The sequence below is a fragment of the Mus caroli genome, chromosome 8, assembly GCF_900094665.2.
Source record: "Mus caroli chromosome 8, CAROLI_EIJ_v1.1, whole genome shotgun sequence".
NCBI lineage: Eukaryota > Metazoa > Chordata > Mammalia > Rodentia > Muridae > Mus > Mus caroli.
In genome coordinates, this window is record NC_034577.1 from 12,976,082 (window position 1) to 12,991,558 (window position 15,477).

Here is a 15,477-nt window from a genome sequence, read left to right on the forward strand (position 1 = left end):
AAAAAAAAAAGCAGACATATGATGGATATGGAATTTGTTCATAAATAAGCAAGATTATATGGGGCTGATGTCTCAGACTGATGCAGACAGAATTACCTAGTTCCATCCACAACCCTGCCAGAGGCAATCTAAAGGCTGGTCCTGGGCTTGTGTCTTACTCTTTCTCTCTACACTGTAAAACTACCTTGTATCTTCACAGGATAGTTTGTCTTGAAGCTTGGCTTTTCCTGAAAGTGATGACATAATGAGGAATAATTGTCAGGTCTCTGCTCAAGTTGGAAGTTGCTTGGTTGCCATTGTCATGTGACTAATTCACCATTGTCATGTTAATAATTTGAATGGCTTGTAACTAATTATTTCGCCTTCATTGCACACCAGCAAGTTTTTCACCAAAAGAAAAGAAAAAAGATTAATAAAATGTGACNTTCCAAGTGACCAGTGCAACCAGCATTAGCACCTAACATTCCAGGTATGGACACATTCAGGGACAGCTAAAATCAAGGTGCTTAAACAGCACTAATCAATAGCACTTTCTTTCTCAATGGCCTCTAATAGGCCAGTGAGGATCACCCCTGTACACACTGGGAGCATTTGAAGGTCTATGTAGGTAAGTTCTGATCCAGTGTGGTTCAAGGTGCTCAACACACACCCCCATTCTGCAGAATTAGTTTGAAAAGCTCTCCCATCTTGTATATGATTATAGTNTTTGTTGGTTAATTTGCATATTCAATCGCATCCTGCTGGAGTACATTGAAGGAGGTTACTGCTGTCTTTCCCTTCAGTGTCTTCATGTGGGTTTTGGCTACACACACACACAGGCACAAACACACACACGGTATCCTAATCTTTAATACCTAGTGTTCTAATGACATTTTACACTGAATTCGTCCTGTGCCTCAGAGTGGCGATTCTGTGCTCCCAACTGCTGGTGTTTCAAAGGGATAACAGGCCAATAACCCTTACTCATTTTTCCCTCTACAAGAAACATTTCTGATATCAGGATGAGGCCCTATTTGGGCTCCTGAAGATTCCACCCCAGCATTTATCTGGCTAAATGGAGGAACCCGGAACAGCAACCAAATACACAGGCAGCTAAGCCTGTCTTGCTGAAGGAGNTGCAGAGAGTTTTTGAACCGGGTTGTTAACATTTTCAAGTTTTTCAACTTTCTCTCTGGATTGTCGTGGTGACANGGGCTTGACTAAAAGAACTCCTCGAAGAAAACGATTTGCTTAGAATTTTCTTTCACAGTTTTGTTCTGCTCTATCAGAACGTATTTTCCATTCGAAATATCAACCATGTTTATTATTCTGAAATTCATAAAGCTTCAGCTCAAATTTTATTTCCATATTTAATGCAAAGAGAAAAGGTGGCACACTTGAGAGAAATTTGGAAGTGGCTGCTGTCTGCTGATGGGAGCAGGGTAAATGGCCAACCACCTCTGCTTGCCACAGATGCCTCGAAATTAAAAATTAAATATTAATTTCATTCTCTGCCATTTTTAAATTCTCCATTCCTGTAATTAATTTCCTCTTATGGTCTTGTGTTTTCAAATTCCAATTTCTCTATNTTTTAGCAGTTTACTGGAAATAACTGTAAAACATCAAAAATGATTATGAATAAATTTGAGCAGATGAAGGCACGCTAGGAAATAAGGGATTTCATGTCAGCCACACCCCTGCAGGGAAAGCTCATGTGGACCTGAGTCTCTTGATGGAAGCTGCTGCTTCACAGATAGCCTCCTGGCAGCTGCAAACTGAAATTTCTGCACTTGAGCACTCCACTAATAAGAAAAGGTCCAGCGAGCCTTGTACTCAGGAAACCTCTGAGTGAACTGTGGCCAGGGCCACCAAAGCTCCCCACTGTAAGGACAACTCACTGAAGCAGGCAGATGCAAAGGCAGCCCCAAGCCTCGCACACAGGGAAGAACTCAGCCACGCCCACAGAGCACCTTAGTCACGCCCACTGAGGAAATCTCAGCCTTAGCCACTAAGGGTAGCTCTGCCATGCCCACAAAGGCAGGTTCAGCCACACCCACAGAGAAGGCCTCAGCCACACCCACAGAGACAGACAGCTTTAGCCACTCCCACAGAGAAGGTCTCAGCCACACCCACAGAAGCAGGGTAGCTCTGCCATGCCCACAAAGGCAGGTTCAGCCACACCCATAGAGAAGGCCTCAGCCACTCCCACAGAGACTGCTTTAGCCACTCTCACAGTCACACATTCCCAAGAAGCAACTTCACCTAAACTGCTTCCTTCATTTCATCATTTTTTTCATTTAAGCACAATTCTAAAATCTCATTTATTAAATATTCATAATTCATAGATTTATTCGGCTCATACGCCTTCTATCTATTCTCTTGGAGTCCCACCTTCCAATAAAGAGCATCATTGCGAGAAACCCATGGATGTGTCTGCAATTTAAATATTTTAATACATACTAAAATACAGCTTGAAACACATACAGAGAGAGAGAGAGAGAGAATTTGGCAGAATCTGAAATGAAATAGTTCTTATAGTTTAACGAATAGGTGGAGAAATATTTGAGGAGAGTAATGTTGAATAAAAAGTGTGATCAGTCTGTGTCTCTGTGTCTCTAGTCCTCCACATGGTGGTGTTGAAATTACTTTTGCCCAGCTGGGTTCTAATTACCATTAATTGAACGCTCTGATATCAGTATAAAAGACACATTGTGAACATATCACATCAGTTCACTGGTTGCTAACGCTCTAAGGGACAGTAGGTACTTTGGGGAAACATCTGTCATATTTGGAGCTTCGTTCATAATCTCTTCCCAGCGCTCCCATTAACTTTAATGAAAGGAACAAGAGATGGGGTGAGACAGGGGCAGGGAGAGCAGAGAAAGTGAGTATTAGGGAAAGTGATTGCTGCCGNAGGTCCCACTGCTTGGCAGCAAAGCTACCTCCTTGAAGCTTGCACTTACAGCAATTAGATGATGAGAAAAATGCCTATGAACACCTGAGCACACAGAGTCCCCTCCAGATGTGCACAGCAGGCTCTGCGCAACACCCATTACTGTGTGGCTTGACTCTGAGACTAAATGTGCAGCCTGCCCTCTCTTCCCATCTGTAACACTGGTTGCTGTTAAGTACTTTGAGAAACAACACCAGGGACGCCTCCATAAAATACAGGACATGTTAGGTCAGAAGCTCAGGACATCACCTTCCCCGGAAGTCAAACATGTGGGCTTCACATACTTTCCACATGCAGCAATGTATGTCTGATGCTGGTGTCACTCATTAGCTCATTGTTACAGGGTCTGAGAGAGTGAATAATGAGTGATGCCAAAGGTTTTGGAGAGGCTGCAGAGGCTACACAGAGAAATTTACAGTCAGCAAATCTGTATTTAATTCACATAGTGTAATGTGTGGTATGGGATTGCTCTCATAGCAGGGAGTGGGGGTGGGAGGGTAGGAGGGTCCNTGAGAAGGCTCAGAATCTGTACCAGGAGTAGAGGCTCTGAGTGAACCAGTAGCTATGTGATCTTGGATTTACAACCTCCAAAACTGAGTAACATGTTTATTCTTTATGTTACCTAGCTTGCAACATTCTGCTATCTGGCCAGAGGTACTCATGTTCCTGGAAGGGACAGACAAACCTACTGTACAGAAAGGTTTCCTTACAAAAGATGGGTTGTCTTCAATATTGTAGCCCCCAAACACAGTTTGTACCACCAGAGTTCAAATATNAAAACCAGAGAAAGCACCTCCTTGGTATTTTAAACTCTCCATGAGAAAGAATATTGTCACTACTTTCAACGAATGGCTCTCGAGGATAACATATGTTTCCTATTTGATTACTATTCTGTTTTCTGATACTTTGGGCAGGGCTGCACAGGGTACTTTAACTGAGACTGACCATCCTCTCAATCATCACATGGGCTGTGCATGGTAATAGGACTGTTGACACAATCAGGGACTGACTCATGGGGGCAACTGTGCTCTTGCATTGCCCACAGGTATATATGATGGTTACCTTTGTACACTTTAATAAGTATGTGTCAGCAAGATGCAGTGGGAGTTCCAGAATGTCAGGTTTAGTGCAGGGCTGTATGCTGATGTATTATAACAACACTAAGCAGCTCNTATCTCCTGTGACTTGGTGATAATATCATGTTACTCCTCATCTAAAGTATTTGGGAAAGAAACACCCAACAAGTGGTCCTGCCTTCCTGCTGACAGTTTCTTTGTATCCTTTGTACTTAAGGACTCTGTATTTGTTTTATCATTTAAACCCATGGCTAATCTCTGCTCCCCCATAAGAAACTGACTGAATTTTCTTCGTATCAAAGCCATGTTACTCCTCTTCACTCAAGCACTATACAATCTTGGTACATGTGTATTTAACCCTGTTTCCAAAACGTTCCATCTGCTAGTCTCTTGAATTGTCTCCTAAGTTCTCACTTGCAATCATACCATACCCCATTCACTGTGGGGAATGATTTATTCCCACTTTTAATAACTCAGAATGAAGATGGTCCCTTAAATGAAGACCCATCTTCCTTACCCATGGAGCTGTCTTTTATAAAACAGGACTCTTAATGACTATGCTGATCCCTAAGTTACACTGGCTCATGTTAACCCTGGCCTGATCTCATGGTCATGTAAGCTAGGTTATTTATGTGGTATTTCTAACTTTTAGCTTTTCTGTCTGGAAAGTGGGGTCAAGTGGGCTCATACCTGGTTAGCCCTTTGAGCCATCCTCTGCTCATGGGTCAGAACGTGGTATTACTATTAGGACCCCATTCTCCTAAAGAACAAGTAATTTGCTAAACAAAAGGTTTCCATACACTCTCTATAACAGGGAGATCAATTCAGAAGTGTCGTGTACCTAGGAGTATTGCTGAGACAGACCACATTTATTATATGCATCTCAGTGTATCCAAACTAGTGAGGGTACTATAGCATGGAAGAAGGTCTAGGAGACCGAGCATGAGGAAGGGGAACCAGGAAGGAGTGGATGACTGAGAAAAATAAAGGGAAGAAGAAACAGATAAAGTCACAGGAAGTCAGACCCTTTATTTTGTGGCCCCCTTAGCCATCAAATATGCAGTGATATCACCAGCCCTTCTTGCTCTTCTTCATGATGACCCCAGACTGATATTGTAAAATCCATTTTGCAAGACCAGGGCTTGAAGAGTTAGTGTACTAAAACACCACAGTATGATGAATTGTGGGAATGGACACCTAGTCCAGATCTTCTAGGTCATTTCCCTTGAAACTCTAGTTTCAAGTACTCAAATCTTCTTNCCATATGGGATTTACCTGCACAGATGGTAAGCCATCCAGAGATGACATGTGGGATGTGGAGAATGATGCCCATGATGCACACAGGTGATGGGAAGATACTTTAGATTCTTAACATCTCTTCTATTTCCTTCCATCACATACTTCTCACAATACAGGGTGATCCACAGCCCATGTTGTGCCTGTCTGGGGTCACATGGAGTATATTCATGGCAAGCTCCATGATTAGAGCCACGGCTGTGGTTGGATGCTTCTTGAGGAACCTTGGTACAGTCTAACAGGAGAGTCAGCTACAGCTTTAGGCCACAGAGCTATTGGGGCAGGAAAGGATCAGAGAGAACTGTACAACATGAGCTGAGCATGGAACCACCTCATGATAACAGAGGGAAGTGTGACATCAAATCATGCCCCCTAGTGTCTCCACTGAAGTATCACCCAGGGGCCCCATTCACTGACATTCCAACCCACTGCAAAGAGAAAACTCAAACTCTGGCTGAATAGAGTTTGCTATTTGCTATGCAGAGTTNTNGCTTCCAAAGCACTGGGTGTTTTGGTTTTGAGCTGATAAGACTGAACAAAGAGGCATGCATGTCTCCTGGGTGCCATATGACATTAAATAGTAACTANGTTATTTTGAACCCAGCACTAAGTACAACAAGGAAACACTCTTGCTAAGTACATTTTGCTTTCTTAGTTAAAATAAGGAAAGCTGTACCTAGACATCTGAGTTGAAAACACTTAAGCTTTGTTTCCTCAGTGACATAATGATTTACTGACGAATGGTTCAGTGTCTGTATTATACACTCATCCATCCACATGCATACATGTAACATAACGTATGTGTGTGTATTTATATGTGTGCTTATACACATGATTGTATGNGTGTGAAGTGTGCATACTTNTTTACTTGTGTGTAATTGTGTATGTGACTTTCNTGTGAAACCATTTAAGATAATACAGAATAGAATTTAATGAGAACTTTTGGGGTGGAGTGGTATTCAGATATTGTGGAATAACTGACCACACAGATGGATCTGCCCACACTTTTTCTCTCTTATCCTGTTCTGTTCCTAATTTTGAAAATGTTGTAGCCCTATGTCCCTTAGGTGAATCTTCATAGAAAAGCACACCACAGATCCCATGACTGGTAGAACTTCCCTGGCAGGGACATACANTCCCAGAAGGTAAATTGGCTCAACAGCATCAACTTAACTGTGCTTGTTTTGTTGTTTGTGTCCTGGATAAGATAACATATGGAAGAGAGAGAGGCATGAGTACTGAAACATGTGTTTTGATGTGTGTGTGCGTGTGCGTGTGCATGTGTGTGTGTGTATTCATAAATATGTGTTCATATCTATAATATTTATTTTGCTTACTTCCATAAAAATGTATATACACTGTTTAACATGTTTGTAGATTAAAATTTTCGCATTCAAAAATTTCTCCTTTGGATCTTTTGCAGGAAATTCTCTATGTGCNTCAGGCTGGCCACAAATTTACTAGTTAGCCAAGCCTGGCTGTAAACTAGTGATTCACCTGTCTCAGAACACATGTGCTGTACTACAAGTGTACACCGTCTTGACCAGGCTTGAATTAAAATTTGAAGTGCAATATAAAATAAAAACAATCACATTTTCACTTGGGGCTGGGAACAGGATCATTGCTATTTGTGCTCCTAAAAACCCTCTATAATGCCCCACTTTCCCAAATTGCCTGATGGGGTCAAATTGCTAAGACAAGATAGGTCAAGGTTGTAGAACAAAGAGTATAATTTAGGTAGACTGGGGAGAGTCCCAACAAATATAACTGAATCTCATGCATGTCCCTAGATGAATGTCCCCTGCCCAAAGAAAATAGGCTTAATAGAACAACTAGAAAATTCAAAATACTGTGTGCCCATTCACTAGCAGCCATAAATGCAAACCAAATGATTTGGTTTGGGTAATAACCNTGAGGTTGTGAGATGTTATGGGGCAGTTACATANGATCATTAGCTGGATGGAATTTAGAACAAGCTAAAAGATACACCCTTGGGAGTATCTTCCTCCAGGTCTTTTTGAGAGATTGATTGATTGATTGGTTGGTTGATTGATTNATTAATTAATTAATTAATTAATATAGAAAATGCTATCCCCAATTCTGGAACTTCCCCTCACCCCTGGCTCCTATTCTTTTCTGAAAGGGTGACTTCTCAGAGGAGTATACTGGGTATCCCCTGACCCTGNTTCATCAAGTCTCTGCCAGGAAGGGAGAGCTACCCTGAATATGGAAAACACCACTCCATGCTGTCTCTGAGTGAATGAAACAATGAAAAGGTGAGAACAATACTAATATCCCTCTCTCTACTTCCTGACTGTGANTTCTTTGCCATCAGTGGCCTCCCCNTCCCCCACTGCAAGGAGAAGTGCCCTTCCTGCAATGCCCTTTTTGCCACCAGGAGCTGTACTGTCAAGCAAACCTTTGTTTCTTAGGTTNCTTTAGCCAGATATCTTGTCACAACCACAGGAAAAGTAAGGAATCTGGAACGAATAGAGGACACTAGGGTGAAGGCAGGCAGCAGGCAGCATTCACTCTGGGCTATCTCCTGAAGTTTCTGTAGAATGAATTCAAATTAAGCAGTTTCGATACTGTAGGCAGGCAAACCTCTCTGGGTTTGGGGCAGGTGAGGGGAAGAGCTCATTGCAGGAAATCTACTGCTCACTGGAGCTCCATAACCTTCTTCATTAGAAATTAAACATACACCAAGTCAAGTATCAATTAAGTGACATGTTGGATAAACATTGTAGGCATTAATTGACCCTTCAAGGGTTCTTTGAAGCTCACTGGGCTGCTCCAGTGTCTTTGAAGTCTCATTTTGGCTTCAGCCAGCTACNGATTATATTGATTTCATAATGAAATTGGGCTGGGTTAATGGCAACAAAATAAAGTGCATTTATACANTGTGTTGTTTTTCTGTGGAGGGNAATCGTAGCCAGGCCAGAGCAGGAGAGGGTCTTTGGTTAGCTCCTTACTGAGCCTTGCTTCTACAGTACAAAATAACAAATTGGATCATGGAGGTTCTCCCACACAAATGGAGAGAAGATTGCTGGAGGGACACTGCATGGTTTCCTCTGCACATCTTCTATGGTATTCTTCATCTAGACCCTCTCTAATGATTGTGCTAACTTTGTAAATACAGGCCATCCTGGAATGGCCATGTGGAGGCAGGTAGCCATGTAACCATACCCAGGTGCAGGGAAGCAAGACTCTTGAGTAGCAATGTGACCTAGGGCTAAGACTGGATGATACAAGGAACTGGAGACCAGTAGAACAACTTCTGTCTTGCCCAGGACGACCTCCTAAGGCTTCTGGACTCTTCCTGGGCAGACTGAGGGAGGGCAAAGTCTGCATGTTTGTCCTTGCTCTTCCTTTACAGGCCATGTGCAGCTGTATACATTCCCTGACACAAGAAGAAAGCCCATGTCCCCTCTCCAGTCCCCTGACAAGAAAACACAATTCGAACCCTTCAACCCTCAAGTCTTAAGTTAGAAAGTACAACTGACTAACTTAGAGATGACATCAGCTTTCATTCTTGGCGTTTTAAGAGGCACAGATTGCACCATCAAATCCCTGAAAGAGGATAAAAATCAGACGGTTTTGCTGCATTTAAAAATGTTTGTTGAGATTTTAGTTTTTATTAGATGTATTTATCTTATGTGTATGAGCATGTAGGTGTACTATGCATGTTCAGGTGCCTACAGATGTAAGAAGAGGGCATTGGATCCCTTAGGACTGAAGTTATAGATGTTTGTGATCTCTGAATGTAGGTGTTGAGACTTGAAGCTGGGTTCTCTGTAAGAAGCAGCAAACACTCTTAACCATTGAGCCATCTCTCCAGCCTGTTTTTAAAAAATTACAATAAAAACCATAGTTACTAGAGCCTGTTGCAAGTCAACTAGAAACAGTATCTATGTTCTTAATCATCACTAGGAAAACTACCTGACTATATGAAAATCTAAAATGATGATGATGATAATGATGATGATATAAATCATCCTTGGCCAGTATGCATACAGGTGGTAAGGTTTAAATCCCCACATTTAATACATATAAGAGTTTGGCAAATGAGAATTACTATGTTGAGGCTGCCTCTACTGTAGCCATGGCAACTTGGAGCAAAGAAATTATAGCAGAGTTGGTAATTTCACTCGAAATGTAATGAAAATAAAGCTAATCCCATTATTATTCTCAATTATTTTCCATGCAGTTTCCTCTTACTATGCCCTTGCTTGTTCATCCTGTCTTTAAAAACAGATTATTGGAAAATTGTACATGTGTGCCCTCTCTCCACTTATAGCCATTAGCACCATCCTCTTGCCTCGGAGGCATAACCTTGTTTTGGAGAAGAGGCCAAGTTCACCCTTCTCCCTACTTTTATTGCAATCCTGGAATGGATAAATCTTCTAAATATACCAATTTGGGCCATTAAACATTTCAGAGACTGTCACTAAAATTATAGTAAAATAATAGTCTTTTAAAAGATAAGCCAGATAATACACATTTGTATAAATCTTGAAAGCATGTTCCCAATTATTCTATTTTAAATTTGAAGTGTGTTCATGTGGGCTTGACGGTTATTTAAGAAAACCATCTTTTTTTCTTTTCAGCCTCNTCTGAAGATTAACGGCTTGATGTGAGTTCCATTTAAAGTAACACTCCATATGGACACGTCAAGACAATTCCCTCTGTAATTACAAAAAGCACTGAATGTCACCAAAGTAAAATAAATAAGAAAGCCCCTCTGTCCTTTCTCATGCAGTATACAGTGGTGCATGGATTTTCAGTGGACCTGTGTCCTCGACTGCAGCATCCTCTGCAAGGCACAAGGAGATTGTACAGCTGAGCAAAAGTGAATCCAAGGCAGAACAGTGATGCTCTCCAAATGCTGTGCAGCTGGAGACCAGGACACAGTGACACAGAGTTTAGTGGACTTAGACCCTGAGCTTGTGCCAGTTCCCTGTTATCCTTCCCGTGTCCCAGTTTCTTGTTCACAAAGCAGACAAAGGTGCTAAGAGTCCATTAGGGGAAGACCATTCTTTAGGGCTCTAGCATTTCCAACAAGTGGGGGCTCATCAATCATCATCATGCAACTTCACACTGTCTACAAAGGCCATTCATGGGGCAGGCTAGGACAATAGGCAGGATAGTTTAGGAGCTTGCAGAAGCAAAGTCTCTTTAATAACTGTCTTTAAAAGGGTCTGTGGCGATCTCAGAGAACTGAAGGAAGTTTCCCCATTCTAATAACAAAAATTAGGGCTGTCTCCAAAGCTGAGAAATTTCTTCCTGACCAACAACTTTTCCTACTGTTTCTTGTTTCTCATGAGTTGTGGTAGTCACTGGGAAATGGAAGCCAAAGGACAGGAAGAGAGGGGAGGTACAGGAGAGGAAAAGAAAAGTACAGGGGAGAAGAATCACCTGTGATGGATAAGAAAATGAATAAAGAGCCTAAGAGGAGGGGAGAGGAGGAGAGGGGAGGGGAGGGGATGAAGGTATTGGGAGATTGAGGGTAAGGAGATGAGAAGATGAGGGGGTGAGGGGGTGAGGGGATGAGGGGATGAGGGGATGGACATGAGGGGATGATAAGATGAGAGAATGAGGGGATGAGGAGATGAGGAGATGAGGGGGTGGACATGAGGGGATGAGGGGATGAGGAGATGAATATGTCGGGATGAGGGGATGAGAGGGTGAGGGAATGAGGAGATGAGGGGATGGATATGAAGGAATGAGGAGATGAAGGGAAGGACAGGGGGATGAGAGGATGAGGGGATGGACATGAGGGGATGAGGGGATGAACATGAAGTAATGAGGCGATGAGGAGATGGGAGGATGAGGGAATAAAAGGCTGAGGGAATGAGGAGATGAATGGGANGAACGAAAGATGGGAAGGGGTTAGGGAGAGAGAATTCCCCTATGATGAATTACAAATGAAATCAATAAAGAGTGGAGGAAGGGAAGAGAGGGGTGAGGAATGGAAGAAATTCATGGAGGATGNGTAAAGAAATGGAGAAACCAGACCACAGNATGTCCTTTGGCCCCTGAGCAGAGCAGGCATTGATTTTTTTTCTCTGTGACACTCATACAGGAAGGAGCTGCTCCCCTTTCTGGAGCCACAATCATCTCCCTGGCAACCNGCCTTGGCTGCTCTTTCTATTTTAGTTACTTATGTTGTCACCTGAACTCCTACACTCTCCATTTGGCTTGGCAAAAACCTTCACCACACTCTATAAACACAAAGTTCATCCCCATCTTCCAATCTCCCCCACTCTGACACCTTACAGCAACACCGTCAGTCAACACCCAACACCCAATACCCAACACATCCAGGTTCTCACAAATTTAAAGTTAACCAAGTAATTTCTGCAACTCCTTTACCAAATATTTTCCATTTTCACTTGATCTTTGCCAAAAGGCCAAGAAGTGATATATTTTCCATTTTCAAACATTTCATATAGTTATAAAGTAGTTCCATGTAAAATATTTATGCAGTTAAAAAGTTAGAAGTGTTTGAATCACCTGCTTCTACAGTAATAATTNGCAGAANTTAGGCACATGAATGTTGAATTTGTTTCATGAACTTAAAAGGCATCTAAATATGGCTTCTTAGGGCCGGGTGAAAGTCAAAGAGTGACTGATAATGAGACTCAGGGTTTTCAGCCAGCATCGGTGTTCATAGCTTTGATTCTCAGTAANATGAGATTTATATGCATTCTACAAATACATGAGGTTGAAGAACAATGGCTGTTGCCAGAGTCCTATTCAAGGTGAATAACACAGTTCAGTTCATGACAGTGGTTGTGGAGCTTGCTAAAACCAGCACACAGTGACACATTTCCCAAAGGCATTTTTGTGCTTAGTCTGGGTTGATCCCCACACCATTCTTGCCCCAGCTCTCTCCTTGAATCCTTTCGTGTCTCCCCTCCACATTTTCCTTTCTACTGTCTGTCCCATATTCAAATACCTTCACAATATCTTCCTTTAAAGCCTTCATGCCCATCATGGCCCCCTTTCTAGTCTCCTGACTTCAGCATTCACACACACACACACACACACACACACACACACACACACACACACGCAAACACACTAATCACTATTTTATGTGCATATGGATGTTTTTCTAAACCTGGGGCACTTCAATTCATGTATTTCTTTCCAGGCATATCCATATTCTGCAAGGTTTATTTTTCTTTACAGATGAATAAAATTCCGCTGAGTTTATGTGCCACATTTCCATTATTTATTATTTAACTACACAATATCTATTGGTGGACATTTAGGTTGATTACATTTCCTTTGTCCTGCAGATAGAGCTGTAGTAAATAAGGATGTGCAAATGATTCTAGTAAGATGCAAAGTCTTTGAGTATGTGCCCAGGAGTCATACAGCTGTGTCCTAATGAAGTTCTGTTTTTGTTTTTACTTCTGTAATTGGAATAATATTTAACTTAAGAGAAATAAAACTCAAGAGAGGGAAGTATGTACCGATTTTTGTGAACACAGAGCTTCTAGTTGTGGAAAACTGAACGATTCAGTTTGGTGTTAAGGAATGGTGTAAAGAGGATCTCCTTTTATCAGCTTACACATTTAGCCTTGTCATTACTTCACCTCTGAATCCAAGTTAAGACTGAAAGCCATCGAAATATTTTAACACTTCTTCCACTAACTCTTCTGTTCTACACACATAACCAGTTGTTCTTGTGATTGCAGATTCTCAAATTACCTCATGGCTCAAGACCCAAACTAAAGGATAGAAGCAACTTTAAAATACCAAAATCATTTAAATAATTAAAACAATAGTAAGTCCAACTAACTAGCAACAAGTAGCCCAGAGATGTGAAGGTGGAATCAAGCTATCTTATATCTGTTCTTTTAATTTTCCATTTTAGAACTATACCTGTGGATACAGTGAAGGCAGCTNTGCCACAAGCATGACTGTGCTTCAAACTTCTCTCTGTCATACACTCAATTCCTGCCCCCCAATTGCTCAGACCTGTCACCCATCATGCTAGAGTTCACACTAACTCTGTTTAAGATATGTCTCACAGATGGTTCTGGAGTTGTGTGCACCTCTTCACAAGGGGGTAGGAATGAATCATGGTCCTGCTGGCAAAATAGAGCAGGACCATTTTGTAAAAAGAGAAAAAGCCTAAAAGCATCTGCTCAAACTGCATCATTTCTAGATGAGACCCAAGGCCCAGGGTTCCTCCTATGTTCTTCCTGGGAAGATTTGAGTGTAATATGAGAAAAGGAAAACAATTCAAGCATTGATACTTTCTCTAACTTCAACTGCCAATAAAGAAACATCTCAGACACTGGAACAGGTTACAACAAAGGGTCAAGAGAAAAAAAAATACCATACTCAAGCTGTCCACTCACTGTCCACTGACACCACTTGGCAGATCCTCTTTCTCCTGAAAAGATGATGCAAAGACTACGAAGAGCTCACATGATTACCCAAACTCACCATATGGATGGTGCTTCTGTCCCGCTGATCTCTAAGAAGTCGTATCCTTCCTCCAGCTGGAAGTCAGTAAAAACAAGAGCAATGGTGTCCCCAGGCTCAGCCAAGATGGTCCACGTGCAGTCGGCATTATTGTCATACTCCGAGGGGAAGTGAGGGCTGGATATGGAACCGCTGGTTCCCCTTAGCGTTCCCCCACAGGCTCCCTCAGCTGCAGGGGCAGAAATGAAAAGGCAACTAACTCAATACTCAGAAGTCTGTCACACATAAACATGGTCACGCCCTTATTGACTATCAAGAAATTNTTTCTGAATTTAGAATGAAGGTAATCTAAAAAGATCATTTCTAGGTAATTAATTTAGCTTCATAGGTGATATACAAAAACCAAAGGTTACTTTACATTATCAAGCCAATATCATAGTGGGAGAAATAATAAAACTGTAAAGAAAGTGGATTTAACATATAAATAAATTCCCAAATATTCACTTAAATGCAATTAAGTTCTTCATAGGGAGATGCTAGACAGCCCTTTCTACTTACTATTTACTGTGCATATAACTGCACAGTATGTTGACACTTGTAAATATTACTATAAAACTGTCAAATTTTATGCATTAATACATCATATAAATAAATGATCACTAACAAACAACATAACTTTACTTAATATTTAGAATTTATTCTCTGCAGTTTCTTTGTGGGCTTCCAAAATTAATTGCTTCAATGTAAAACGAGATGCAAAAACAGCAATACCAGGTTTATTACATTAAATTCACAAAGCACTGCTCATGACTGTAGCTAGAATCCAACATCATAGTTGAATGGTTGAAATAAGTTCATTTAAATCTCACGTTTGAGATGCACATCCATGTAATAATTCTCATTATTGTCAGGTCATCTCCCTCCCAAAGTTTTAGAAGAGAAGTTACTGGTGTTTAAGGTTCCTAATACTCCCTGATGGTGATCTACAAGCTGTAGTTTGATGACTGGAAACTGAAGTGGTTGGATTTAGGTAGAATCCAACAGAAGTCTAAACTAGAAATCTGCACAATAAACTTGTCTGGATTCTTCTGGTAAAGACCTCAGTAACCAGAAGTGATGTGAAAGCTGTGTGGGGAGATGACCATGCCCACAGTATGCCTGTTTTCTGAAGCTGAGTGCAGGGAGCCAGCACCCACATTCAACCCTCATGCATGATCACCCATTGTTGAAAGCATTAACTACTTTCAGGGTTCTCTGTGAAGCCCTTGCAGAATGTGACTCTGAGACTTGTGAACTCAAGAGCATTTTATCATGTTAACATCTGAGGGGAGCTGTGGTGAGGCCAACTGTAAAGTGTTGACCTCTAGAATGACCTCAAATTCCATCCTTCTTCTTTCCCTTTGTGAGTAAGACCAGTGGCTTCGAAAGTCTCTTGGAGGTTTCCTGGGTTTCTTGGGTTTAAAAAGTCAGACCTGACCAAGATGCACAAACAATGTGGCCTGCACCTATTCAAGAAGCAGAAAAGAGGCACAATTTCATGACCATAGTGATGATGAAAAAATGATATAAGCAAGACAAGAGATAGAAAATTAAACAAAGAAAGGAAAAANTAAATAAGCAGACAGAGATGAATCATAGAACATTTTTCTGAATCTGAACTTATGATCAAATTTTATATGGTAGGTATTTCAAGACCAAAAGAAACATTTCAATCTGTTATAATTAAATTAT

At 41.3% G+C, this 15,477-nt stretch overlaps 1 protein-coding gene across 1 annotated transcript in view; it reads right to left on the bottom strand.

The window, feature by feature from the left end:
• The window catches only part of Csmd1 (CUB and Sushi multiple domains 1), a 1,596,626-nt gene that overhangs the window by 747,274 nt on the left and 833,875 nt on the right, over positions 1-15,477 (bottom strand). Inside the window, exon 5 of the mRNA XM_029480674.1 lies at positions 13,768-13,975. Coding sequence (XP_029336534.1) covers positions 13,768-13,975 — 208 coding nt within the window. The remainder of the gene's footprint in view (positions 1-13,767; positions 13,976-15,477) is intronic.